Genomic DNA, 26,632 nt, shown 5'->3' with positions numbered 1-26,632 from the left:
AGGAAATACCAATCGAATGAATTTTGAAGCTTCTATGCGTCCTAAAAAATGGTCGCTAACAAGTGAGACTACAAAACGTCAACATGTCCGTCTTTAGCTTAGCGGTGGTGACCGTAGTGTAGTTCTTTAGTAGCCTAATGTTAGCTTTTTATGTTTGCCGATTGCACTCACACTTCAAAAATCATTCATTTGTGAAGATTATCTTGCTTAGCAAAATGTGCAATTATCATAAATGTGTGTTTGCTACAGAGCTTATTTGTTGCCATAAGCCAAAATCCAATTGGAAAAATCCCATTTTTGTCAAGGGGGATCCAGTGTGACGCTAACTTCCGGGGTTGGTCATCCCTGCAGCACTCTATATTTTGCATCACTGCAGAACTAGGCTGGACTGGCGTCTGATACTGCTAACGGTAGCAATAGCAGCACGGAGCAGGATTGGAAACAAAGCAAAATAACAGTGCCTGAAAACCTTTCTGACAAACTGCCTGAAGAGGCCTGGCTGCTCTCATTCACACAAACGGCTTGCGATACAACAAACACGACAAAAGGCTGTGTGTGATAAAGCTGGCTGGAGAAACTGCTTTCTTCCTACCGCTGCAGAGAAATCATTAGACCGTCTTTCATATTGCAAATGCACAGGGAGACGGAATTTGATTTGCTACATTGGTACACTGAGATAGCTAAAGTAGCGTCACCAGAGGATCCTGTCAGCCTAAAAGAGTACAGTGCAGTGCACACGGTGAATGTGAGGGAACAAGTAGGGCACTGAGATTGATCACCGGGCACAGTTTTAGTTTCCTGTGTGTGCGAGCCTGGACCTGGGTCATTTTCTTCCCGCCGTTCGTCCCCACTTTAAGCTCTGCAGCGCCACTAAAGCACCGTTTGTCACGTAACCGAGTGTTTCACTTTCAGTGCTCCCTGTTTTCACTTTAAGCCCAGCTTTAATTTTTGCTCTACTTTTTCGGCTTCATTTAATTTTCCTTTCCTTTTGACTCCATCTCTTAAATTAGCATAACTAATGTCCCCCCCCCCCCCCCCTTCACGCTGCATCTCTTTCCCCACACAGCTCATCACCAAATGTTTTGTTTGGTCTTTATCCTCAATATTCACCCTCCCTATTCACCCTCCCTGCAAAATGGAGGCAGGAAAAATGGCTTTACACGGCGTGTGCTGTAGTGTGTTTGTTGAGTGTCTCAGCTAGACCACTATGGCCACTATGATGCTATGCAAGCAGTGGAATAATATTAGCCGTAAACATCACGATAACGTTGAGCTTCAGACTGTCTGTCCGAGGTGACGGAGGCAGCAGGATTGAGGAGGACAAGCGTTCAGTGTGATCAACTTTTCTTCCTCAAGTGAGCAGGAGGAGGACGATCCTTCGAGCTCCTCTGCAAACACAGTAAGTCTGGCAGAGAACCTAACAAAGTTCGCAGATGGTTGATTGTATTAAGCAGAGAAATGGTGAGACGCTGCCTGGAGGGGTCTATCTGAAGTCAATTAGTACAGAGAGAGAGACAGAGTGTCGCTCTAATGACCCCTGGGTAACCAGACGCTCTCCCAGGTTATAGATTCCTCCGCGCTGAACACCGCCGCGAGCCTCCTCTATCACAGCCGTGGCTTACATCAGCAGGAAAAGTGAATGGCTACTGTATCGTGTTCTATGACCTTAATCATAGCCCCCTAATCTCTCCGGTCCTTGGCAGTAGGGACGCTCTTTGCACAGAAACCTGACAGACGAGCCGAGCGAAGTCATTTTCCATTGCTATTAAGCCGAGCTGTCCTCTGCGGTAATTTATACGGTCTAATTATTGGGGATGCCACATGTGGCAATGGGCTGTGTGGGTGTGCGTTATGAACCTAATGTGACGCAGCACATAATTTACCTCCGGCCAAAGATTCTTGCGCACTATTCAAAGCAATTTGGCTAGCCGCAGGCACAAATACACCCCCTGAACACGATGCATCTATTGACCTTGTCTTTTGTTACTTCTGCGAATTGTTGCATCAGAATTTCTTCATGACTGTGGGTGTCCTGGGGGTAATTGTGCCTCGCTGTGCCCTGCTGTTTGGAGCTCAGTGTGTGCACGTGTGCGTGTAACCGAGCCTTGTGACAGTCTGTCCCGGTCTAAGATTGGAGATGAGGTGTTGGCATGTTTGATAGCCTCCCGTGTGTGTTATTACAGAGATTTTGTAAATCTGGTAGTTGCTTAAGCTTGATCTCATCACTGCAGGTTGTGTTACAAGTTACCTAATCCAGTGTTCATGTTTAGGATTGGTGATCAGATATGACCACCTCATATTGCTATATTACAAAGGTTATTTCTAGCAGTCAGAGAAAGCTTGCCAAGGAGCAAATAATCAAGCACAACACCTCCAGCTCAAAGCGAAATGGTGTGGAAAACTTATCAAAAAAGGCAATAATAAGAGGCCTCCAGAAATGGCAGCTCAGTTTTTTTTCCACCTGAGCACACTGGATTTCCGTTCATAACTACTTAAAAGTTTGGTTAAACTTAGCGGAAGCAACTTCCCCGTTGTTCAGAAAAACAAGCGGCAGCGTCACGCTGAAATGTGACGGCCAGGAACGATAATGACAGGCTGTGCCTCCAATTTTCTACCGACTATTATTGAAAAATCTGCGGGCCGTTTGTGCCGCAGGTGTGAGCCGTATAGTGTACGAGTCGACCGGTGTTCTCTCCTCCGCTCCAGCAGCGACGCCCACCGCACAATGAGCCGGTGCTTCCTGCGTCTGCTGCTGAAACCAGCAAATAATATCTAACACAGCAGAGTCCAATCATGTGTCACGGCGCGCCAAGAAATACGGAGGCTTTCAATCCCACCCAACTACCCACCGGCTAATGTCTGTAATAAGCACACCTTCAGCCGGTGGAGGGGAGCGCTAATTGGGTAGCTGGCTTGTCAAACAGAACGTTGGGCCACAAAAGAGAAAAGAAAATGGCATATAGAAACTCCATAACCAGCCATGTAAATTAGTGCACATTGACTCTGCAGCTCACCATTTCAGTCCTAAAATAATAAGGAAGCCTGAGGGCGGTGAAGTCATTGTTTGGTTCTGTTAAGGGAGATGACTGGGGACGGTATTTTCAAAAGGACGTACTGAGCTCAAACTACTCTCCTGGAGAAAATCCCTCCAGCCTTTATAGGTTCTCCTCCTATAGGATTTTTTTTATTGTAAATATGTCATAAAGGGAAAAAGCATGTACAGTCTGATCCCTCTGCTTTCCAGTAGCTTGTTCTAGCGGGGAGTGTGATGGGAGTGCCACGTCTCCCTCTGTGACCCCATTCTTTTTTATCTATCATGACAACTGCATGCTCAGCACAGCCCCCGAGAACGCAGCCCAGGCTGTTGCCATTAAGACGAGGCATCAAGAGGAAAAAAAATAAGAGAGGGAAAAAAAACAACCTCTCCACTCTACTGCAATGTAACCCTGCAAATTATCCTCACCGACTGAAAAGTTCCATAGCAGCAATACGTATTTCTGCCAATCACTCAGAGGACCAAATGTCAAGCTATAAAAAACACTAGAGAGGCTGTACTGATTGTGTCAAACAGTTTGTACATTAGTAGCAGAAAATAGATTTGTGGCAATGTCTGCCGCAGTAGAAGAAATACGTTGTGTCTGTGGCTGTTAGAAGTATTCCAGCAGCTTTTACCAAGCCACTGTTTACCAGATAGGACATATTTCATAATGGTTTTAATTTGATTTTTATGTTATTCCCAAGCATAACACCAAACCCAGAAGGCCATCATTGTAATGTAGTTTTACTTCTTTTGTATATTGCCACTGTTCATATGTGCCGATCCATTTAGAGTATGAAATGCCTTAGGAATAAATCCATTATAATTAGTTTTTCCCTTTTAACACTGTTATTGTGGCGCCATCGTGGCCTGGTTTCTCCTAAAAAGTGGTTTAACTCTCAATAGAACAAATGAATTTAATATAAAGGAAAGTAATGAAGTCATACATTTTCTTGCTCTTCAGTTTCTAACATTATAGATGTTGGTGTTTGCCAGCTCTCTTGCTGTTTAGTAATCAGTGTGACTTTGTAAACCCCATTCGTTCTACAAATGATACGCAAGTTAAAAATGTTACGCAATTCTTAACACAATGGGAGGATTTTTCTAATGTAAAAAATGTTTTTGACAGGAGAAAAACATGTTTCATAGTTTACTTCTCAGCACTGTCGATCAAACCACAGGGCTGCCAACACCTGATTCTGTCAATCATGCAGTCCATACCAAAATAGGAAAATAATATATTTGTTCCTTTCATTACTGGAGCAAATGAGCCTCTTTGAAGCTTTAAGCTGTGGAGGATTTCATACATTCAGCACAGGACCAAGTGCTTCAATTTAGCTCGTTGCTTCTCAGTGCCCGCTTTGATGCGATCTAATGCCTCTAATATATTTCATTTGATGTGATCACTTACAAAACATCTTTGAAATAATGTTCAAGCGCTGAGGTTACCATGTTGCACTTGGAAGGTTTTATTCATGTGACTTCGTCATAGCTTGAGAGTACAGCATCTTTTTTTTGGACGCCTGCAAAACCCGCCCTTAAATTGAACAAAAGAAGAACTCACCGCCACTCAACGTGTCATAAACGAGACACAAACAGCCCAGACTATTGACGAATTAAAAATCCACTAGCTGTGATTTATTAGATTTCATGAATAAAAGTGTCAGCCTCAGGTGATTCATTTTAGATGATGCGCGCTCACTTTTTAATCAGAGTGTGTGCAGCGCTCCGACTAGAAGGGGGCCATGTTTTGTGGGGGGAAAGGAGCTTACGCCGACTTTAGGATGAGACATATGCTGCCATCGTAAATCAGGGCCAGCGTCTTTGGGAGTTTACTTCTGTTTCTGCTCCTGCGGTTCCGCCCCACTGTCCCTGTTCCATTTGGCTGTTAATGAATAAATAAAAGCTCTCTTTATAGAGTACTCCGGGCTGCTTTAAGGAGGGAACTTTCTATCAATGTTTCCAAAGTGCAATTTGCTCACGTCGCTCCTCGTGGAGTAAATGTGGACTTACTGAGCAGGTTGGAGCATTTTTAACAAGGTTGACCAATCAAAAGACAGAACAATTGCGATCATCTGCGTTTTTTTTCTTTTTCGGACGACGCGTTTGTGATTATTAATGTTGGTTCAGCGCGAAAGTGTGGCCGTGTCATATCTATTACTAAAAAAATAAAAAGGAAAAGAAAAGGATATATAAATAAGAATCACTCACCCTTATCTCCATGCCCTCTTTTTTCCCATCCCATGCCCAGCTGCGTTTGGTGAAGTAGTTGACTGTGGCAAACTCAATCAAGGCAGAGAAGACAAAGGCATAGCACACTGCCATGAACCAGTCCATGGCAGTGGCATAGGCCACCTTAGGGAGGGAGTTTCTAGCACTGATGCTCAGGGTGGTCATGGTTAGGACAGTGGTGACCCCTGAGGACAAAATGAAAACATCAGCAAATGGATCCTTTCTTTGCACAAACACTTAAAAGAAAAGTTCAGTTTTTTTGTTACAACCTGGGTCAAATCTTTCAGAGGGTTCTTTCTACTTTCTTTCAGATATTTTGGAAACCAGGAAGTCCATTTAAGACAAACTTTGGACGGGGATGAATTGTCTATTTTAGCTCAATCATCTAAATGGCTTTTTTTGGGCTGAACGGGTAAAAACAAGCCAAAGATATACATGAATTAAAAGGTGGTCCATTGCATTCCAGAGATTCAACTTTACATAATCTACTGTGTGAAATCAGAAAGTAGAGATAAATGCTGCCAACAAAATTCAACAATCATATACATTTTAAGTACGCTGGGTCAAAATAAAAGGAACTAGCTTCTGTTCTCTTTAGTTGAAACCAGTCTGATGCATCTGTTTTCTGATATCAATAGATGCCCTTTGAAAGCCACATGTCACTAACAACAAAAAAAGATGAATTTACATCCATTTAAATCCATGTCAATAAGACCCACGTTGGAAAAATGCTAAATTCCCTTTACCTCATACACAAACCGAGACAGACATGCTATTGTCCCGCATATATTTAGTGACGGCCACCTCAAGTGCACTGTGTGCAAAAGTTTGGCTACGATGAACAACACACGTGAAAGTGAAAACGGACTCCATCTACACACATCGTTTCACATCCTGGCCTTTACATTCAGTGCTGCGGGGGATGAAATGTGGGTCGGACGACGGTCGCCCATCCAACCACATAAAAGCAATCACTTCATCTGTTCCAGCCTATCTCATCTGATGGAAAAATAGATGCACAGTAGGCTCTAAAAATGAACACTGTGTTGCAGAACAGGGAGGTCAACCAATTTCAGTGAGTCATGGGTGAGAAATTAAAATTCGGGACAAAAAAGATTGATGGGTAACTACTACTCACTTTCTTCAAGGACAGAGATTGATTTATTGTCTGCTCCTGCATTTTGCATGACTTTGACTTTTCCAACTTTTTTTGAGAAGCCATTATAAGGACAGCGTTAAACGGTTGGTGATAAAGTTGCTGTAGGACATGTTGATGATAAGATAAATGAGGGTGAAAGACATTGAATCTCTGAAACTTGATAACTGGATGATACAACACTCAACAGCAAAGAACAGATCCTTATTTGAGCCGATCAATGCGACTGTGTGAGCACGAAAAACAGACGTGAACACCGCAGGGAGCCCTCACGGATAACGTCTCCAATTATTCCACTGAGAAAATGACACTTCCAGCTTCTCTAAAACTCCTTGTGCGACCGGAGTTATTTTCAAGGTTCAAGGAAAACTGTTTATGGAGGCGCATGTGTGTGGAGAACTGAAGGACCTGTGGTTACTCCGAAAAACACATGGGGATAGGTAGGCAGCTGTAATGGGCTTTTATTTCCTCTAACGTGATGACGATGGCTCCCTCGCTTTGCATCCTATTCAACATCTGCATTGTACAGCGAGTGCTACTTCATGCTCACGTGTGCCTCACTTCCCAATCAAAATGCTGATTATTCAACAAGGACAGGTTAAGGGGGGGACATTTCATGGAGAATGCAGCACAACAACAACAATTGAAAGAATAAATGGCAAATTACATCTCATCTTTGAGCATAGGGTGATCTAAGCAGACACGATGTTCCCATCATGAATGGTGCGGCATGGACAGATTGAATATATTAATCACAGCACAAAGGGACGTCTCGTATGCAGCTCACTACTTTTAACATATTTAACATATTAGCATACTATTTGCACAATATGAGATGCTGGTAGGAACATTCGGTTAAATGTTTCATTGTCCTCTTTATTAACACCGACACTGTTTTCTAAACGGTGAGGATCTGATCCTGTGCCATTTCCTTGAAACCTTATTTTGTTCCACTACTGCGAACGTGTGATCCGACTCTTCCCTGGTGGTCCATGGTAACTTCGGTGGGGTTACGTCTGTCTGTTTTAAAAAAAAACTGGTGTCTGGTTCTTTTTATATTACAAAGAGCTCAGTGAACAGTAACGCTCCAGGCTGCCTTGGATATAGTTGACAAAGCTGCCAAACGTCCTCTTCAAGAGATGCAACACGCATCGTCTATCACCTGCCTCACTTGATACGTTCCGACTTTGCTTCGACTGATCTTTGATTAATTAGAGTCGGCAGTTACAGAGGCTGGAGAAAGTCAATACTGTGACAACAGATTTGGAAATAATCTCAAACTAAAAAACACTCCTTCACGTCCAATGTGCACCTAAATGCGCCCAGCTATGTTTGTACACCGTTACCTTTTTTATTTTTTTAAGCCCTCCAATCGTTTTGCAGTTTGCTGAATCATCTGATGATATGAACGAATGGAGCTCTTTTTGTTTTGTATTACCCCATCATTTAAAAAAAAAAGCGCCACCGAATGATCTAACCTGTCCAATCAATCATTAAAGTGCATGTTTTAGTTGTATCATCAACACAAGATGGCACTCACCAAATACAGTGCGAGCAGGAACCGATTCTCTGTTTAGCCAGAAGGAGACCTGAGACAGTATGACAGTCATGATGCACGGGAGGTAGGTTTGAATCACAAAATAGCCAATTTTCCTTTTCAAATGGAAATATGTTGTCATCACTACATATTCTCCTGTGGGAGAGGAGAGAAACATAGAAAGAGATGGAGAGAGACACACAGAGGTCATAATTATTAATACACACGAGCTGAAATATTCAAGGTGCGATTTATTAAAGTTGGAACATTTGCATCATCAAAGTAGCTCATAGGACTGTCTTCAGCCTCTTAGAGGAGCCAGTAAACCGTAGCAATGATATAGAAAACGCTGCTTCAGAGGATTCCAAGAGCTTGTGATGTACACTTTGTATAAAAAAAAAGTCACGTGACCGACCTCGCTTCAGTTTGAACTAGGATCCGAACAGACAAGCGTAACAGGTGGAATTTGGAAAGGGTGGAAAAAAGAACTGAAATGACAGACGAGATCGCTGATTTGAATGTCTTTGGTCCAGATTTGATGGTCCACTTGTCCTTTCTGTGAAAGGAGTTAGAGGCTGTGGAAAAGCAGCACTTGCGCTGTTCGCATACTAGAAAACCGAGGACAATGGCATGTCAGGGAAAAGCTTGAGATGAGGGGCAAATGTTCATAGAAAAAAGGTACAAGTTGTCTGAAAAATAAGCTCGTATAAAATACTGTTGCCCAAATGTGTTGTTACACATATTCATTCACGTTGAGCAACAATCCCCCCCCTCACTCCATTTCTGTTAATGCAGCCTTTTTAAAGGAATACTCCACCAACACTCTAAGCTGTAAAGATGCCTCTGAATCCTTCATGGTGGTCTGCTGGAGCAGAGTGTTTTCAGTGGAGTACTGCTTTAAATACATTATGTGAATTTCGCCACAGCTCCTCTTCGCCGTAGATGCGAAGATCATCGCCTGCGCCATTCTAACCCTTGATATTGAACATTTCCTACGGCTTTGGTTTTTGTCACTGATGGCAGCGAATGTTCCCCTAAGCACCAGCTCTCACTGCCATGTCTGTAATCTGTGTTGCAAAGATATGAGAAAAAAAACAACCCACATTGTTCCCTGCGGTGTCTTTTCTGAGCAGACTCTAACCAGAGCCCAACTGGCTCAAATCCTCCCGTTCCCTTGGCTCGCTGTAGTCTATTAGGTTTAAAGTTTAAAGAAATTACTTTTTTTCCCACATCTACAAGCTGAAGCAGTTTATGAAAGCAATCATGTTGAGTCCACCTTGACTTTTTGTATTAGTAGCCCGGACTAGTTGGTCCTCTGCAGTATTTCTTGACTTAAGGTTGAACTACAAAACAGCACTATTGAAATGGGCTCAAAGACAGTGCTGTTATCTCTACAACTTTCAACATCCTTTTTCCTTCCCGAGGAGAACTGGCTGAGAGCCATCGAACAAAGCGGTTCCATAATGGTTTAGACTCTAACCACAATGTCGCTGGGACTCAATAGCTCACCTCTTGAGCAAACCGCTTCGCTGCAGAGGTTAAATCTCTCAAAATGGAAAGCCAGTGTTGCTCAGTTGCAATCTGTCGGAAATGACCAACTGCCCCTCTGAAGCAACCTTTCTACAGCTTTGCAGTAATAAGTACTGTAGCACTTTATCAAGTCCTCATGCACTGTTCCCCAAAGCTGGAGGTTGATGTTGTAAAGGTTGTGTTGTTGTTTGCCTGTTCAATCAAAATCTATCAAGAATAATGTGGCAATTTAACATTTCTTTCTCACATTAATATGTTATCAAAAGCATGGGCTGGCAGATTTCCCTTTTTACTTCTTTGCTTTCTGAAGTTGACGTTGGGCCGTAGCCCGAAACGTAGTGGAAATAAGACTTTCACCTCTCTGGCACACCTCCTCCCATTATCTTTGTAAATGTGCTGAATAGTTTCCCGAAAAGTCATTTTCTTGACGGACCCCAATAATGCAAGCTGAATCCAAAATGACAGAAACTGGAGAAAAGTGCAGACTGTTACTTTATGAAAACAAACAAGAGTGCCAGTATATGTCAATAGAAATATATAGAGGGGAAGGCAATTTCATCTACTACATAAATAATGCAGAAAAAGCAATAAGAGTTTATATTTTAAAGGAAGGGGGTTTCATCACATGACGCGCTCATTTTTGTTTCACTGCTTGCAGTTTCCTCCATCAAAATAAAACTTGTCAGACTGCCGTGAAATGTGGCTTGAGGATGGCATATAGTGTACCTGTGCTGGAACTGATGGTTTCTTTGCCAATAACATGTCCCAGTAAGTCATACTGGTTCAGCCTGGAGCCGCCGTCTGCGACAGTAACACACCGTTCGTCTCCCTGGGACCACAGGTAGATCACCTCGTTATTGGTGTAAGCGTCTGGGCAACAGAGAGAACAGTAATTGGCACAAAATAGCTGCAAAACTAATGACATTCCCATCAGCCCCAGCCGTATTTAGTGCTACTAATGAGCAAATGGTAGCATGTTAACACGCTACACTAAGATGGTGAGCATGGTAAACACTACCTGCTAAATATCAGCAGTACAAGTACAGCCTCACAGAGTCAGCGGCACGGCTGTGGACTCTTGGGTAAGAATTGATTGAAGGATACTTTCACTTCAAGCCAGTGGTTGAGTATTTTTGCTATGTTGCTAAAAGAACCACTTCTCATGAAAGTATCCCACAGTCTCATATTCCTAGTGGTGAGTGCAGTTTGAGTCCTCTGAAGTTTTTCCAGGAAAGGAAAGGCGCCTGTAGAGAACAATAACCACGGTTTCTTTTTTCCCCTTTTCCCCCCCTGCAGTGGTATTCTCTGTCCTATTAAAGTCTGTTTTGTTGTGACCAACTGGACTGACTTACAACTTCCGAATTTCAGAGGACAGGCGTGTGCATCCATCGGGAAATCCTCCAGGTGCATGGGGCACTCAGCATGAATGGTCAACCTGAGGGGGAGAGACAACACTCCACCGGTCAGGCTGCAGCATGGTTACAAACACATCATGACGTATATCACAAAACTGCATTTTCATAGACCAAAATTCTATAGTCGGACGTGATATGAACGTCCCCTGAAATTTCCGGAGGCCCCTAAAGAAGAAAATCAAGATATATTTTGTATTTTACATGTCACAGTAACTGAGAACTCCACATTGTGCTTCATATTTTAAGGATAAGATGAGCTGTTATTCATCCTCAAAAGCGGGTGCTGCAGCAGCACATGGACAGAAATAATTAAGATAGAGAAATAACAATATACTAATGGTAATAACTGTATTTAATTGAATAACAACAAGTAAAAACAGAAGCTATCCAAGAGCAATTACACTCAAGATTACAAGGCAAGCAGTGAACACAGTACTCACAATCAGTGTTGTATATGAACTAATAGTGCAGTACTGCACTGAAGTGGCATACTGCAGTGGTGAGATTAGTAAATGTAGATAATGTAATGTAGTCTGTATATATGATACCATCTAGTACAACAGCCTACACCAGAATACTTTATATATGACTATGTAATGATGATTTGTGTTTGTGTATTAAAACAGTAACAAATTGACATAATGTATCATACTACAGTATAATATTATATGGGATATGAATATATGAATGAATATTGAATAATATGAATATATAATATAAGATGGCGTGTAGTAATGTAGTATATATAACGTAATATATAGTATAGTACATCAATATAGCATTGAATATGAATATAATATAGATCATGTATAATAAATATAGACTAATATATAATAAATATATATATTTGGTGTGTTGTAAAAGCTGGAGGAGGAACAGACATTGCTCTCTCCTCCCTCCCGCAGACACCAGTAGTAATGAGAGCTCAGCTGACTGACGACAAAGAAACAAAATCTCCAGAGAGCTCCAGAGTTCATTTCATTTTGTCCAATGGCCGAGCCACACGACGCACTCTGGGAAGTGAATAGAGAAACGGTTCATATTATCTCACTCATACATGTTTAATCAACATGGGGATTACATTTGCTGAGTTCAAACCAAACAGCAACCCACAAAGCCGTCCTGCAGTGGACTCGTGGTACTCATAAATGGACCACAAACTGGGGTTTTATAACTCGATTACCACGTTTATGGTGCATGCATCAATTAAAAACGGGGTTATCTGAGCAACCGGGATGGAGCAAGTAAATGTAGTTTTTATATGTGTAATTGTAATTTATAAAACATGTAAGTCATAGTGAATGTAGCTGATCACTTCTACAGTTCCATGCTTGTATAGGTTATTGTACGTGTATGTGACACGTCAACTTGTACACTCTATGAAGAACATGATGAAAGAAGCAATGTATACTCACCATTGTAAACAGTTTATTGCCTCAAGTTTATTGCAGCCCAAATATTAAAGCTAGTAACTTCACGGACCACTTCTTCAGACAAACTTACTGTTTCCAATTAGCTCCGTGTGTTGCACTCACAACAACCCTGTGACCCTTTTTACACCCTCTTGGCTGCTCTATGGTGCTACCTCATTACTGATAAGTGGCTCAGTAACTACCCAAATTGACGCAATACAACATAAATCAAACTGGAGCAACGCACCGCTGCATATCATACAGGCACTTAAGCCAGCAACTAAATGATGAAATTCCTCTCGGCTGTACAGATGTTTTTTTATATAAACCACGACAAACTAAATAAAATAAATGAATAACAAAATGAAATTACGTTGATCAAATACAACAAAGCAGGCTGTCTTTGGGCAATTACAAAACCTCCTATGAAGTATAAAGGGAACACGACCAGGTCTGCAGCCATGCTAGCGGCTTGTGCGGCTTCATTTAGGCACGTCGGTGCTTTGAGTCAGATGCTCACAGCAGCGTGCTGACGCTCATAATGGCAACGTTCACCAGGTATAATGTTATCCACGTTCACCATCTTAGTTTAGCATGTTAGCATGCTAACATTAGCTAATTAGCTCTAAACACACAGTACAACTGAGACGGATGGGAATTAAGTTTTATAGGCATTTGGTCATAAAAAATTCCGACCTAATGGGGACGCTTGATGAAATGTAATGGGATCAGTAAATTACTCCAATTCTTCCTCAGGGGGACATGAATGGCATCCATCCAAGAGTTGTTTTGCTATTTCAGTCATGATTGCCATCACCAGAGCCGCGCAACTAACATGATTACAAAGCAAGATTGACGGTAGAATATGAAGTACAAACCGCGTATTTTCTGCGGTTTCTATAGAACATATGTTCTAAATTCAACAACGTATATTAAGTCTCTGCTTTAAGGCAGACTTGCACCAACTGATTTACATTCATATTTGTTTCTGGTGGTTCATGAGCTGTTTAGTCCAATTTGGGGATTTAACAATAGACAAATTCTGGCAAAAAAAAGCTTAAACCAAAAATATACACCACTGCCTTCTGATGAGTACATTTTACACATTTCATAAATTGATATTCTCTATAAGGGGGACAGAATTGCTTTAGTAACCAGTTTGAGGTGAAAGGAGAGTGAGTGATAAATGCTCTCACACAAAATAAAGACTGCAGCAGCACTGGCAAACAATACCAGCTCCTTCAATGCAAGAATAATGACGCAACCCTGTAGAGCGGAGGCCCTCACAGAATTTGTCAGTTGAGATGCTGCAGACGTGCTGATTAAATGGATTTAAGCGGTTGTCTTGGGCGGCGTGTAAATCAACACAAGGAGCCATGGTGATGCACTTCTGACTAAACTTCCTATAAAAATAGATGGATTTATATTCTAAAACCTAATGCCCGTGACGGGTGCTCAGGCACATTTGAGTTATCAGTCACTCCTTCGGAGTGTTACCCAGTAGTCAAATTCTGACTAAAACCCCTTCAAATAATCAGCCAATGCTCCATTGTGATGGCAAGGTAGGCCATGAATTGAACACTTAAAACATCCTTTCAAGTACTTATTAGAAAAAAAACCATTTCATATTAGCCTCAGGATTTCTTATATTTTTCAAGGTGTCAGTTGAAATGGAAAAGGTACATTTTCTTTTATAATTTGTCGCTTTTAATACCCCAAATAAACCACAGGGTCTGAATAAATCCCATTGCAAATGCAACACAAAAGAGAGCCACTCCAGAACTGACGTTTTGAATGCGGGGCTTGGAATTAAGTAGAAATGTAGGTGTGATGGCTACTAAGCTGGGTCCAAAAAAATGTTGCTTTAGTCTCACAGCGGTTTATCACACTTCATCTCACCAAACATGTACTTGGTTCTGTAAACACAACAGTCCTTGTAATGCTTAATTCTTGGCCTTGGCAGAACAACACATCATAAATCTATTCTTTTGGGACTACACAATGATTTCTTTTCATTATTTCATTTTCACCCTTGAAAATCAATACTGACCTTGTGGCTGAGCATCAAAAACGTATTTAATTGAAGTGGAAATGAGTACGTGTTTCAAGTTTCTGATCAGAAGGCTGATTGACAGAGTCGATGATTAGATGGGTTGATAACCAATGAATTATTTATCCAGTCATGAGTGTCACTGACTGTCAGTCTCTTGGTAGCTGGCACTACTTACAGTGTGTTTTAGGCATGGCGTATGTACAATGGCACTCTTTGATCAAGTGATTATTCACAGAGTTGTCTGTATCGAAAAACATATGTGGCCAAGACTGCAAGTCTGCAAGTCAGTTATCTGATACTGAGTCAGACGGAATGATCAGATATGATCCAGCTAGCTGCAGCAAAAAGCTCGCTGGATTTCACATGTGGTTTTAACTGAAATGTGTTAACATCTATTAGATGAATTGCCATTAAAGTTTGGTACAGGTATTCATGTCCCACTCTGGATAATCTCTATAAACCGACATCTGCATGTGAATGCAGAATCTGTAGGCGACGGGACAAGATTCTGCAAGTGTTCTGGTTTGTGATTGTAGTTTTGGAGTCTGAGTAGTATTGACCAAACCCCGTTTCAGGTAAACAGTTCTTGGAACTCATAGCTTTTTTATTAACCTTGCCAATTGGCTACTTGTGAAATAATCCTGTCTCTCAGCTCAAACTCCATTCGGCTTAAGTTGCTAATTGGACTGTAAACGGTGACCTTTTGTCGTGAAGGAAGTCTTGGTCCAGATGTCCAGATATCCGGATACCCGCAGGCTACACCGGAACCCCAGAAATACTGTCTGGTGTCCCCAGAGGATAAATTAGCTCTCAGGTGGACCAGTATTCTCCTCTATGTGACAAGCTGCTCCTCAGCTTTTTTCAAAACACATTTGAATATTTCTTTTAACTGTTTATCTGATAACATTAATTGGTTAATTAAAGCAGTTAAATGGTTCATTATTAAAATCCCCACCACCAGCAGGTAGAAATGTTGATGTGTCCAAAACTTTGGTTCATGACCACTAACCTGCAAAACTAATTTCATTCCCACTAGAGGTTGAAATTACAAATGACTTTGCTGATTTGAATCATTAAGTTTATTCTTTTTTTTCCCATCCATCCATCCATTCACTGTTAGGGATGCACCAACCCGACTTTTTCAGCCCCGATCGGCCAATACAGAGTAGCCTACCAATACCAGTGTTTAATCAACAAGCCGCTCACAGCATTACTGCTGGCATGGCTGTAGACTCTTCGTCTCCTTAAAGTTCATTTGTCAAAAGTGTCTCACCTCATCGTGTAGAGAAGCGTGCCGTTGTCGACTAGCCGTAGCAGTTTGTTCGGAGTCGTCATGTTGTGGGCCACCGATTTCTTTCCGTTGTGGAAAAACGTATCAGGAGTCCAGATCTTACTGGCCAAGAGGTTGTTGAGGGGTAAAACCTGCATGGGCCCGTCAAACTTCAGCCTCTCGTCCCTCCAGCTCTGACGGAAGAAGACGTCGATGGTGTACTCCTGAGGGGAGCAGAGTGCAAAAGATCAGTTTGATTGAACAAATTACGCAACATATGCTTTTGTGGAATCATCACGTCACAGCTGTATGTGAGAGTGCTTTAGTCAATCATTGTTGTTAATAAGACACGTGTGTGTGTCATGCTTTACCATCTGTAAACAACACACTGCTTTAAAAGACACAAACTGGCAAGCACATGTATCCTCGATCCAACAGGATACATGTGCACACACCCAGTTATTGTAGAATATATGGTGCTTTTTTAAAGTCACGTAGTCCTGCATCATGTAATGATTACTCTGTTAACAATGCAGTCTTTACCTTTTTAGGACTGAGACACAAATTAGCCTCATCTAGAAAACCTTGTTACACATCTGTTTCATGTTTTATTAACATGCAACAAAGTCTTTCTGTGTTGTCACCAACACACGGGCAAAAAAAAATGAAACGACTGCAGGAAGTAGCCCCTCAAAAGGAATTTATTTCACATCGTTCCTTCAACGGGACTCGGTGTCCTAGCAACAGACTTCCCTCATCCGCTGCGTACAGGGGCTGTGCAGACTGAACGCAGCTGTCTTAACAGAGTGAGATGGAAATAAGCTGTATCTCACGCAACAGCACACATTGCTGGTGATCAATAAAATCACGGCGTATGCTTTTCTCTCTCATTTGCTCTGGGCTTTTGCTCGCGCGGGGAAAAAGGGGGCTTGCTCGCATATAGTGCACCGCTCACCAGTGAGCCGTCGCCGGCTTCTCCTCCCTGAAAGGAAAACGGATAAAGTCATTGCTCAGTGGCTTTAACAACAGGAAGCCATCATCCTCAGTGTGTAACAGCTTCCACTCAACCCATCAACAGGGCCCCTCTAAACAGCGCAGGGTGGACGTCTCCTTATTGATGTGATTGGCCTCCTGGAGGCCGGCATACAGCACCATAAAACAATTACGCTGCATCTGTCCACACGACAGTGCTCTTAATAAAAGCACACAGAAAGCTTCACAGACAGATAAAAGCAAGAGTGAGACAAACGCATGTTTCTCTCAACCACTATACCCCCCCCTCAGGTTGAGTTACGGCCCCCTCATTTGATTATTTTCTGTTCGGCAATGTCTACGGTCTAATCAAAAAAACACTCATGGAAAGAGGCTTATAATATTATATTCAGGAAAAAGTAATGACTTTAAATACATTTTACTCAAGCAATAATATATACTTGTGCCATATGATGGTGCTTGATTACAAGCTAATGTGCATTAATGTCAACTTATACAAACTAGTGGAATGACATCACACTTTACTAGAATTAACCAGAAAGGACAAAACTCAACTAAATTTCAATTAAACAAATATTACAACACCAAATAGATGGAAAGAGCTATGGACACTGTGGTGGATGCAACACGCATTTTAGGCTACTTTGGGCTAGTTATGAATATTATATTCAATTTCTGCCAATAAATCCTCCTAAATCCTACACACTGTTCCTTTAAGTATGGGTAAACTGAATGATTTCAACAACGGTAAAAGATTCTTTCGTTTTTTTGAAAGTCATCTATCTTCTTTCACACCAATTACTCCACATTGAGTTTTGGTCATGAATTAAATGCCCATTCCAGACAACAAAGGACTCTCCGGGTCACAAGAAAGACTGATGAACACGCATAGAGGTAGGGCGCTCGCTATATGGTGATTTATTGCTCTTTGTCCTGTGTGTCTTTCGACCACAACTTTCTGGCAACTCTACAAGAAAGTTTGCTCTATCCTGGCACAGAAAGAGCCTCCAACCATTTAAATCTCCATTACCACAGTTAAACTCTTGTATGCACTTGACTATTCTGGCCTTTTTCTGTCTGAGATCCAACAACAATGCCAAACCTCATCCCAATCAGTGTAAAACATCCCGTGATGAATACACAGACAGTGGTGGGCTTGGCTCGGCTGGGCGAAGCCATCAGTTGTTTGTTTCCTTTGGACGGGAACCTGCTGTAAACACAGTGAATTCATTTGAAGATTGAAAGACAGGAATGAGGAAGAGCATAGTCAATCTCCACACTCGGCCAAATGGCACAATCGGTTCAAATGCCAGCTGGTGTTCCTCCAGGGACTGAGTGATTGATTGATTTCTCCTTGACAGAGGAGACAGAGCGGAGCCTCTATCCAACAGTAGTTTTCAAATGTCTTTTTTTTTTTTTTTTCATAGCAACAAATATCATGAATGGATTTACTGTAGCAAGCAACTGTAGTCAAAATGGCATTTATGGAACCTGTTACAAATAGATTCATGAATATAGAAATCACCCACATAAAATACAGATTCCCTTTTTTATGCCTGTGTGTAAATATAAATATATATATCCTATATATTTTGGCATCCCGCCTGTAGTAGAAAGCAAAGCGACTCAAAGGATATGTGGGAAGAGAAAGAACAACCGCCCCAGGATGGATTAGAAGTGGGACCTAAAGGTGGTACGTTTTTTTTAATTTATACTAACAATGGATCAAATGCCTTCGAGCATTTTGAAAAGGGTCACTTGTCGTGACAAATTAGAGAGAATTAACGCCGACTCTGCAGTTCATCATAGTCCTGCGGAGCGTTTCGGCGTCTTTCAGCTCATTGTTTTATGGATCTGGCCTATAGTTTTGCCGTTTTGGTTTCTCTCTTATCAGCATCATTTCCAGACACAGCCGGCAGCTGTTTCCAGCTACGAAGCTCTGATTAACCCCGTGTACACGTCCTGCCCAGCAACAAATGGCAGACAAACAACCGCAGCAACTGGTGAACCATAGTGTTTAGCAACTGGAGAGACAACTATTTGTACTTCTTGTTTAAAAAGGGAAAGATTTGTCTGCCTCTTGCAGTGTCAATACATTTAAATGAATCAGGTGAAACTATCCCCCTGTTTATTCGCATGATTCATAATGATGTCGAAATCTCCACCATTGTGCTATATGCCATAACTAAATGGGTCTCTGATGTTTTCAAGTCAAGGTCAATTACTGAACACTCGGTAAATACTGCAGAATTGTCACGGCGGTGCTGAAAAGAAACGCGCAAACGGATAAAAATAGGTATTAGGAAACGAGGGGAAGAACAAGCTTGTCACGCACACGCAAACATGTCTCCTTTGCTCACATGAGAGCGTTAAGACGAGCGGTGGAGAGAGTGAGAGAGAATGAGAGGGAATTAGGAAAATGATAGCAGTGGCTGATAAGGTGGCAGTTAAGGTAGGATGTACACTAGACGGGGCTAAATGAGTACAGACGTTAAAAAACGACAGTGTCTGACGGCAGGAAGGTTGAGTCTAATATCTGATAGAATATTAATGCAGCCTTTTATCTTCAATTAATAGGTTCATTAAATTCTAACCATTTACATATTAGATCCCATTTCAAAAATGTCATTATGTTTTACTTTTAATTTGGTTTTACTCAATAGATCTGGACATTTTAGTCTCGTGCTTGTTTCGGTCACTTGATCTCTTGTGGTTCTGCTTTTTATTCTGCCTTTCATTGAATTATCTGGTTAATAGAACAACATATCCGCCATTTCAAATGCTACATCTCGTTCCTTTTCCAAATACATTACAAAAACACAATTAATGTCATATCCCGAAGACGGTGACCAGGACAAGTTGCTCAGTCCCGGAAATGGAAATTTTCGATTATTTCTGCACAGTAACCTATCGTCCGATGTTCCTGCTGACTTGCTTTGACAAGTTTGACGTGGTGCCCCCGACGAGATGTGCCACGCTAGAGAGCCGTTTCCCCAATTTATTGTGCATAAATGTTGCATGTGATATGTGTCACAATGGCTTGTTTTTGACCGGAGAGAACACTCTGATTAGCGGGTGTGGTGACGATGCAGACGGCTTCCTGGAGGCAGTGTATCCATGCGGCGTGGCTCGTCTGAACTTCTCAGTCAAAGACTTGATTAATGTCTCGTCTAATTACTGGTCCTTCTGGCTCTCGGCTTGTCAATTATTCTCTCTCGCTTCGCTTCTTGTGTGCCGTTCACCTTTCCCCTGCTGGGAGTTTAACCTGTGTGAGACTTTTCAATGAGCTGTGAATCCCATACCAGCTCTAATTATCTTCAGTGTTCATCAGCTTCTGCAGCTCTGAGGCATAAACATGCTTTAGCACTCTCATTGTGCCAAACTAATATTTCGGGCCTCGAATATAATCAGCCCGGAATCAGAAAGGGGTAAACACAAGAAGGATGTGAAACAAAGCTGTTTCAAAACAGCAACGTGATGTATTTTTAAAATCTGAGAGACATTATTAAATGATGGTTATTTCCAGCTGCTCTCAGGGAAATAAACATCAGTGACTCCCATTTAACAAGGAAATAAGACAGAAAAGAAACTTTGGTCAACATGTAGAACAATGCGCAAACCCATCACCTCGTAACCTTTGCAAATATAAGTGCAGCGTTTATTTTATTCACTGGCAACGTCCACGAAGTGCTACGCTCTGGTACCGCAATGACGTCGTAGCTAGGTGATCGGGGTGGATAATGGGCTTACAAAGACTCCAGACCGTCTACGCAGCCCGTGTAACTCCTCGGGTCCGCTATACTACGTCTATTTTTTTCTGTTTTAGAAAAAAAAAATATATATAAAGCTGTAAATGGCGGATGACACGATCAATATGGTGACTCTCTTCTGCCGCAAAGTCCCACAGCACAGTCAGCACTGTTTGGCCACCACATGTTAATTATTACTCCAATAATGTTAACAGAAGCTCACTATAGTTTACAACGCCTCTTTTCACAGCAACCATGTCGGAAATTGGATTTAGGAACAAACTCTTAAGATAGCCGACCTAAATATTCGATATGCCATTGATTGTGTGGGCAATTAATCAGGCGCCAATGCTGCATAATTAACGATCACTGATCGACCAGATTCTAAAATGATTCTTGGGCAATCAATGAGGGGTGCAAATTGGGCTTGATCCACACAGTGCCGTCTTTGAGTTGCCTAAATACAACCAACAACAAGTTTCTTTATTTGCCATTACTGCAAAAACAAACAAAATACAAATGCAGATTTACTCATTTAAATATTTCTGCCCTATGTTGACAAAGAACATTTTCCGGGCAGCGTTACATTTGGATCGAAACATCATTTTTGTTGCGTTTTTTTAGAATGGGTTGTCATGTGAATGATCATAACAACATGATTATTGAATATGTTTGCCAACAAAAACGTATAAATAATACATCATTGAAAAAGACATTCTTATATATTTTGAAGATGCATTTATTGTAGAGGCCGTGCTACTGTAGAAGAGGATGAATTATAAAAAAATATCAAAACACATCTGACTGATGAAGCCAGATGAAACAATGATTAAAATAACTGAGAAGTAATAATTGATATGGTGAATAAAAATAATTGCAGATGATGTCTTGAGGAGGGAAACCTGTTTTTCACTCGATTTCCTTGATCTACACGTGTCCCATCAGTCAAACAGCACATGTTTCACAACACAAGGCTGCCGACGGTGAAGAATGTCCCATCCTACACCATTAGCTCCGACGTGGTTGTCGTCACCGATATGATTGCAGCTGGGTAATCATCTCGACGCTCAGAAAATTGAAACTAGGGCAAATACAATGGGTTGCTCTTAATCCAAAATAAATCACTTCCTGCCATTTGTTTGTAATATGATTGCAGGGTTATGAAGTCTTCGGTTTCTTGTGGCTCCCATTTTCACATTACATTTAAGGTCATTAACAGACCATGCTTTCTCTGCTTTCAAGTTGTTCTCGCCCTGAATCTTATTGTGACGCTAGGTAACGAGACATGAATTCTGAGTGAAAAAAAAATGAAGCCCTATTTTTTGGCTGAAAGACATTTGCGTGAAAGGGGGCTTAATTGGGCTAGCAACTCTTTGAACAAGGTCAACATGATTGATGCAGAATACGGGAGTTCACCTAGAAATGTTAGTAACACAAAGCTCCATCTGTTCTGTTCAAAAGACCTTGAGCGGCCCAGGCGTTTTGAAGTTTGAGTTTCGAGAGATTGTGAAACCATGGTGCGATCTCGCCATCACTGACATCTTCGTCAAAGTAGGCTTCAGCTCAGTACCTGTGACAGCCTCAATCGCTTCCCATTTCATCAGAGCAGACCCGTCACATCCCGACATGAAACGGGTAAATGTGCCGTGACACTGCATGAATGAGATGAGACTCGTGCGGGGGAGGGAGGGACAGGAAAAAAAGACAGGAGAAAGATTAGCAAGAGTAAGTAAGAAAGGGGAGGCTTGAGGTAGAGAAATGCATCCACCTACTTACCAGAGATCAGCGTCAAGATTGTAACCCACATTCTGGGTCTCGGTGTGACACGCTGCAGAAATCGGAGGCGACTCTGAACAACGCTCCCTGTTATCGGCCTAATACTCGGGTTTCACTCCGATTATGCAGTTAGCTTCCCTCCTGTTTGCGATAGTGGGTAACGGAAGGCAGATGCGGCGTATTGGGGTCCAAGTGAAAAGCTGAACGAGTGGCCCGCAGGGTGAGCGAGAAGCAGACATTTCTGGGACACTTGATGTAACGGAGAGGGGTAATTGGACGACTGGATGCTCACGACATAAAGTATGAGAGGCCTAGGGTGCAGAGCGTTCTCTGTCTAGCAGCATCTTAGTTTTATAAGTTTCTCCAGGGGTTTATGCTTCCCATTGTCGTCATGCTAGCGTCGTGACCCCAGAGATGGCAATGACAGTCGGTCAGTCCGTCACTGTGGTCCAGACTGAAAGATCAGCAATGGATGGATGAATTGCTATGTAATTCTTGTAACTTTGGTGATCCCCTGACTCCTCATTTAACACCACTGTAGCAGGTCAGAATTTTCACAAATCCAGTGAAATATCTGTACATCTACAAAATGTATTCCACAACATTTTGCACACGTTCATGGTCCCCAGACGATGTATCAGACTGATTGTGCTGATCCCTTGACTTTACCTCGAGCGCCACCAGCTGGTTGACATTTGTGACAGCTATTTGATGGATTGCCATTACCCCCCCCCCCCTCCAGGAAAAGGATTGAGACCATAAACCAAAAAATGGGACAAATTGAAACGTTGACCTGATAATAACCACAGTATGAAGAATCAGGGGATCAGCAAAGACCTGTAATGCTACATGCTAGCTCTGTCATTGTGAGCATGTTAGCATGCTGACGTTAGGCAGAGCAGTGCTTTGAGCTAAGTACTTAGCTTATCAATACTTATCAATAATCCATTCTATGAAGTGAACAAAGTACTCAAACATTATTCTACAGGACGTTGTGTTCAAGGTCGCCTGCAGTGAATGTGGTGGATCAACCAAACTATTACATTTTTTCAAAGACTAGTAAGTAACAACAGCATTTACAGAAGGTGCAGTAGTGTTCCCTGATTGAGGTGATTTGGTATTAAATGCCAAGCACAATCCAGTGCGGTCCCATTGCTTCCTCTAGCCTCCCCCCCACACTAAACAATAGGCTGCTCTCCACCCTCTAATCCTTAAATGTTGGTCCATTCAATCTAAAACACTAGCCATGAATACATTCCTTTATGGCTTTTAACAGCTTCAAGGTTCCTAATTAATGCCAGAAATGTACACGGATAACCTGTTATTCACTTTCATTTCCACATTGAAATAGAAGCTGATGTGTTTAACCTTTGGAGTCTGTATTTAACAGATATTCAAGCAGCAGGGGTGAGTCTGGGTTCACTTGTATTGCGTGAAAAGCAATGGTGGCATTTATGGGGTGGTATATACATTGAGGAGCCACTTTCAATTTAAAGCTTATTAAACAGTTAACAAGGTTTATCAAATGACTCATTGAAGGAATCTAGTGAGAAACCACTAATGCAGTAACATAATGATAACAATAAGTAGACAAAAAGATACTTTGCATGTCCTTGGCAGCATACAACTGATTTCCCTCACTTTATTTTAATGACTAGATAGCTGCCCAAAATCCATCTGTTAAACTCTGGCAAATTGTCTCCGATACAGAACGCTTTCCTTTGGGGAACACATCAAGGCTAGATCTTAAAAAGCTTCTCTCCACCTCTGAAATACCTCCAGGATTAGTCATCTCCTCTCCTTTAGCTGACCTAGAAAAACTGGCCCATGCTTTTGTTTCCCAGAACCGTGTACTGCAATGCTCAATACTCCGGGGCTGTCCCGCTCCACACTCAAAAACAACACATCCAACTCATTCTCAAACTCGTGAACCAGAAAACACGATCGCACGACCCTGACCTACTGTATTCTGAGCCTTCATTGGCTCAGAATACCAGAACTCTTTGTTTTCAAAGCCCAAATATACTCTTTTAAAAATCCCCAAAACAACGCGCCCCCTCACTACATTATACATTTACCTGCAGCTCTCCGCTTGCTGATGCAGCAGTTATTCACCGAACTCAAAAGACAAACCGAGCCACCCACTCACTCCCAGAGGGTGCCCTGCCTTTTGGAAATGGGCGCACATTTCAGCAAATCAGACCACTCATTATTGAAGTCCACAGTCAAGGCCGACTTATTTAGTGCAGCCAACTATCCACATTTGCTCACTGTACTGTATAATCGCCGGTCTTGTCCTCTGATACTCTCCCCTGCTTAGAGGGCCTCAGAGCTCTGAGAGCTGATCTGTGACCAGCGCTTTATTCCTGAGGATGCTCTGCAACGAAATGTAGACTCATTCACAGAATGACATGTTAAAGTATCTGGCTAGACCTTTTCGGTGTGCCCACGACAATGTAAACAGAAAATGTGAAAGAAATGCTATTGCTTCATACGCTACATACGGTACAGATGTAAACATATGTAATCCACATTGCAATGTATATTTACAGACTTGCAGCGCGTTGTACAAGATGATACTAAGTCGTCTGTTCTGTATTGTGATGCTTCCTGAGGGCTGATTAGCCTGACATTTATTTTGAGGCTGGAGTGTGGAAAATCTTGAAAGGCAATGCTCGAAGTCTTTATGCAGTGTTCATGTGCAGACAGAGACAGATTACGCAGCGTAGCCTGGGGCCACAGGCTTGCCTGGGGAATGATCAGTGAAATCCTGACATCATCTAAAACTGCCGAAGCAATGCAGAGATTTAAGAAATTTGATATGTCGATGCGTCGTTTCCACATCTGTAGGAGCCTCGGCAGCTAAAGGCACATTGATTGCATTACAAAAGCATAAGTGTGTATGGACTACGGGTGTTTTTGCCTTTTGACGGCGGACAGAAAACACCTGATGTGACCTCACGAACAAAACATTACCGCAAGTGGGTTGCCATGTCCTGTGCAGCCGTCGTGTGTGCCACTGTCTGTCCTCTGTGCCGTGGATTCATGATGTTGCCAAGTGGAGAATGAGGAGAGGATAAAAAATTGGGTCTAGAATTGAGACCTGAGAGACCCCAAAGGTGATATCTGCTGAAAAAGATAAAGCACTGTGTATTGTAATAAGGAAGAAAAGAAAAAAGCTAACACAAAGCAAGTTCAACACACTATTGTCAGCATCTTTAAAATGGCAGAAAAGGCATTTGTAAAATTAGTAATGTGTAAAGACTAAAGTATAAAGCCTGGGTTCTTGGCAATAATACATTGTATTAATAGTAATTGTCTACTCCAATGGTCGCCAAACTACGGCCCGCGGGCCGGATGCGGCCCGCCTCCACATTTGGTCCGGCCCCCTGAACAATGCCAGAGACGCAATATGATTTTTTTTCAGTCTGCACAATTAATCGAATTTTAATTGCGATCACGATTTTGGCTGCCACGATTAAATGAGCATGATCGTCTGCGATATTAACGTTTAAAATACGTGCTCTGCTACATATCAAATCAAACGCTTCCTGAATCAGCCAACCACCAGGGGGCGAACGAGATGAGACCTGTCATGCGCGCACCCTGTAGAAGTAGAAGAGTAGAAGAAGTAGAAAAGCCGAGAGACGGGAGCTTGAAGGACGAGTACTTGTGCTTAATTTATTTACACGCCGGCATGTCATGTCTGTCACTACATGGTCGCGCGTTTTCAATTCCCCTGCTCTCTGTATCGCGCACGGCGGTGTTCCGCCCCGATCTGCGCGCACGATGCAACAGTCGCTCACCTGCGCGTAGCACCCCCCCCCCCCCCCCCCCCCCCCTAATCGGGCCCTAGGTCAAACGATATGTTCAGTGATGTGGCCCTCACAGGAAAAAGTTTGGGGACCCCTGGTCTACTCGGTGCGCCAAATGACAAAAAATGTCAAAAGAACAACCTTTTAATATTCTAATTAAAATAATATCAATAAATATCTGCCCCTGGACATGTCAAAGGTAATTCTGTGTCTTTTCCTGATGAATTTTGTGTTTGTTTTGTCGTTGTTTTGCAACTCTTTGTGGATTCTGCATCTGTTTTTAGTCATTTTGAGTTTCTTTGTAGCCGTTTGAAGTCCAACAACAACTGTTAACGTGTCACTTCATACAGAGGTTCGCTGGACCCGGCAGACCCGTTCAGTAATCCAAACAGCCAGGCTCATGCACCGCTGACGGATACATCCAAGTATTTTCCTCAAGATAAACAAACTATGTTAATGACTAAATATGAATGCTTCTAAAAAAAGAAACTGCAGTTCTACAAGATATGCCTCTGAGGGGGAAATAGATCACACCAGTGTTAGATGGTTATTGTATTAAAAGTAGTTTAAGACAAGTGTCTGCCAGAGTCTGCAAAATTAGTTTTGTGCTAAATTTAAACCTCATCATCCTTCTTTGTAAGTGTCCCTGGTTCTAAT

At 42.1% G+C, this 26,632-nt stretch overlaps 1 protein-coding gene across 1 annotated transcript in view; it reads right to left on the bottom strand.

The window, feature by feature from the left end:
* gabra3 (gamma-aminobutyric acid type A receptor subunit alpha3) overlaps positions 1-26,632 on the bottom strand; it is a gene marked incomplete at both ends in the record, with an annotated part of 49,590 nt that overhangs the window by 883 nt on the left and 22,075 nt on the right. Inside the window, 5 exons of the mRNA XM_079172150.1 lie at positions 5,249-5,454; positions 7,966-8,118; positions 10,219-10,362; positions 10,845-10,927; positions 15,646-15,866. Of these exons, the coding sequence (XP_079028276.1) occupies positions 5,249-5,454; positions 7,966-8,118; positions 10,219-10,362; positions 10,845-10,927; positions 15,646-15,866 (807 nt within the window). The remainder of the gene's footprint in view (positions 1-5,248; positions 5,455-7,965; positions 8,119-10,218; positions 10,363-10,844; positions 10,928-15,645; positions 15,867-26,632) is intronic.

Source organism: Pholis gunnellus, assembly GCF_910591455.1.
Source record: "Pholis gunnellus genome assembly, chromosome: 13".
Classification (NCBI taxonomy): Eukaryota; Metazoa; Chordata; class Actinopteri; order Perciformes; family Pholidae; genus Pholis; species Pholis gunnellus.
This window is presented reverse-complemented; position numbering and strand designations above follow the sequence as displayed.